At 39.0% G+C, this 1,679-nt stretch overlaps 1 protein-coding gene across 1 annotated transcript; it reads left to right on the forward strand.

Moving 5' to 3' along the window:
* Positions 1 to 473: 473 nt before the first annotated feature.
* LOC103213340 (olfactory receptor 6C2-like) lies at positions 474 to 1,456 on the forward strand. Its single transcript, XM_007959155.2, has one exon. The coding sequence runs from the start codon at positions 518 to 520 to the stop codon at positions 1,454 to 1,456; it is 939 nt and encodes a 312-aa protein (XP_007957346.1). The 5' UTR covers positions 474 to 517.
* Positions 1,457 to 1,679: the final 223 nt, after the last annotated feature.

Genomic DNA, 1,679 nt, shown 5'->3' on the forward strand with positions numbered 1-1,679 from the left:
GAGCTGACTTAACCTTTTTAAATGAATGTACTGCTTTAGGAATTAATCATGACAACATAAAATACTATTTAACATGCTTTGCTTGGAAAATGGAACAATGAAGTGGTGAAAAGTAAAAAAAAAAAAAAAAAAAAAGAGGAGAATGGGAGGGGAAAAACTTTTAAAATGTCAGTATTTTCTCAGGATAAGAACAAATAAAATCTACCACAAGACAATTTTGTTGAAAACCAGCATACAAGACATATGATTCATGTTTTGTTTTGAGTTCTTTTTTGACATCTTTATAAATGTGGTTTTTATCAGAGATGTGTAAGTATAAGATTCATATTTAAATATTTTCAAAATAAGCCTCCTAATAAAAGGTCAAAGTTTCCACTATATTAACAAATTGATTTCCAAGTAAAAATAGCAAATGCATGTCAGGTGGCTTGTTTGTATCTTTCGTTCAGATTTCACACTAGCTTCTTATAGCACTTCTTTCTTCAGGTCCAATTGTTCTTGACTTGGCAAGATAGTGATGAGAAATCATACTGCAATAACAACATTCATACTTCTGGGATTGACTGATGACCCAAAGCTACAAGTTCTGCTTTTCATATTTTTGTTTCTCACTTACATGTTGAGTGTTACTGGGAACCTAACAATTATCAGCCTGACACTTTTGGATTCCCATCTTAAAACTCCTATGTACTTTTTCCTCCGAAATTTCTCTGTCTTAGAAGTGTCATTCACCACTGTCTGTATTCCCAGATTCCTGTACACTATGACGACTGGAGATAATACTGTTACCTATAATGCCTGTGCCACCCAGTTGTTTTTCGTTGTCCTCTTTGGAGCAACTGAATTTTTTCTGCTGGCAGCCATGTCCTATGATCGCTATGTAGCCATCTGCAAACCCCTGCATTACACGACCATCATGAACAATAGGGTCTGCACTACACTTGTTCTCTGTTGTTGGGTTGCTGGCCTGTTGATCATACTCCCACCTCTTGGTGTGGGTCTCCAGCTAGAATTCTGTGACTCAAATGTGATTGACCATTTTGGCTGTGATGCATCTCCTATTTTGCAGATAACCTGCTCAGACACAATATTTATAGAGAGAATTGTTTTGAGTTTTGCAGTGCTGACCCTCATTATTACCCTGGTATGTGTAGTCCTCTCCTACACGTACATCATTAAGACCATTCTAAAATTCCCTTCTGCCCAACAAAGGAAAAAGGCTTTTTCCACCTGTTCTTCCCACATGATTGTCGTCTCCATCACCTACGGCAGCTGCATCTTCATCTACATCAAACCTTCAGCCAAGGAAGGAGTGGCCATTAATAAGGTGGTGTCGGTGCTCACTACTTCAGTTGCCCCTTTACTCAATCCATTCATTTATACGCTTCGAAATAAGCAAGTGAAACAAGCTTTCAAAGACACCTTAAAAAGGATTGCATTTCTCACTAAGAAGTAAGAGACTATTGATGCTTTGAGGCTAAATTAAGTAAATCTGAATAACTCATGAGCTGTTGTAGTTGTTGTTGTTAAGTGCCGTCGAGTCATTTCCGACTCATAGCGACCCCATGCACAGCAGAACGAAACACTGCCCGATCCCGCGCTAGCCCCACAATCCCTGCTATACTTGAGCTCATCATCGCAGCCACCGTATCAATCCATCTCGTTGAAGGCCTCCCCCT

The sequence above is a fragment of the Orycteropus afer genome, unplaced genomic scaffold (genome assembly GCF_000298275.1).
Source record: "Orycteropus afer afer isolate SDZICR_OR568_19922 unplaced genomic scaffold, OryAfe1.0 scaffold01645, whole genome shotgun sequence".
NCBI classification, from domain to species: Eukaryota; Metazoa; Chordata; class Mammalia; order Tubulidentata; family Orycteropodidae; genus Orycteropus; species Orycteropus afer.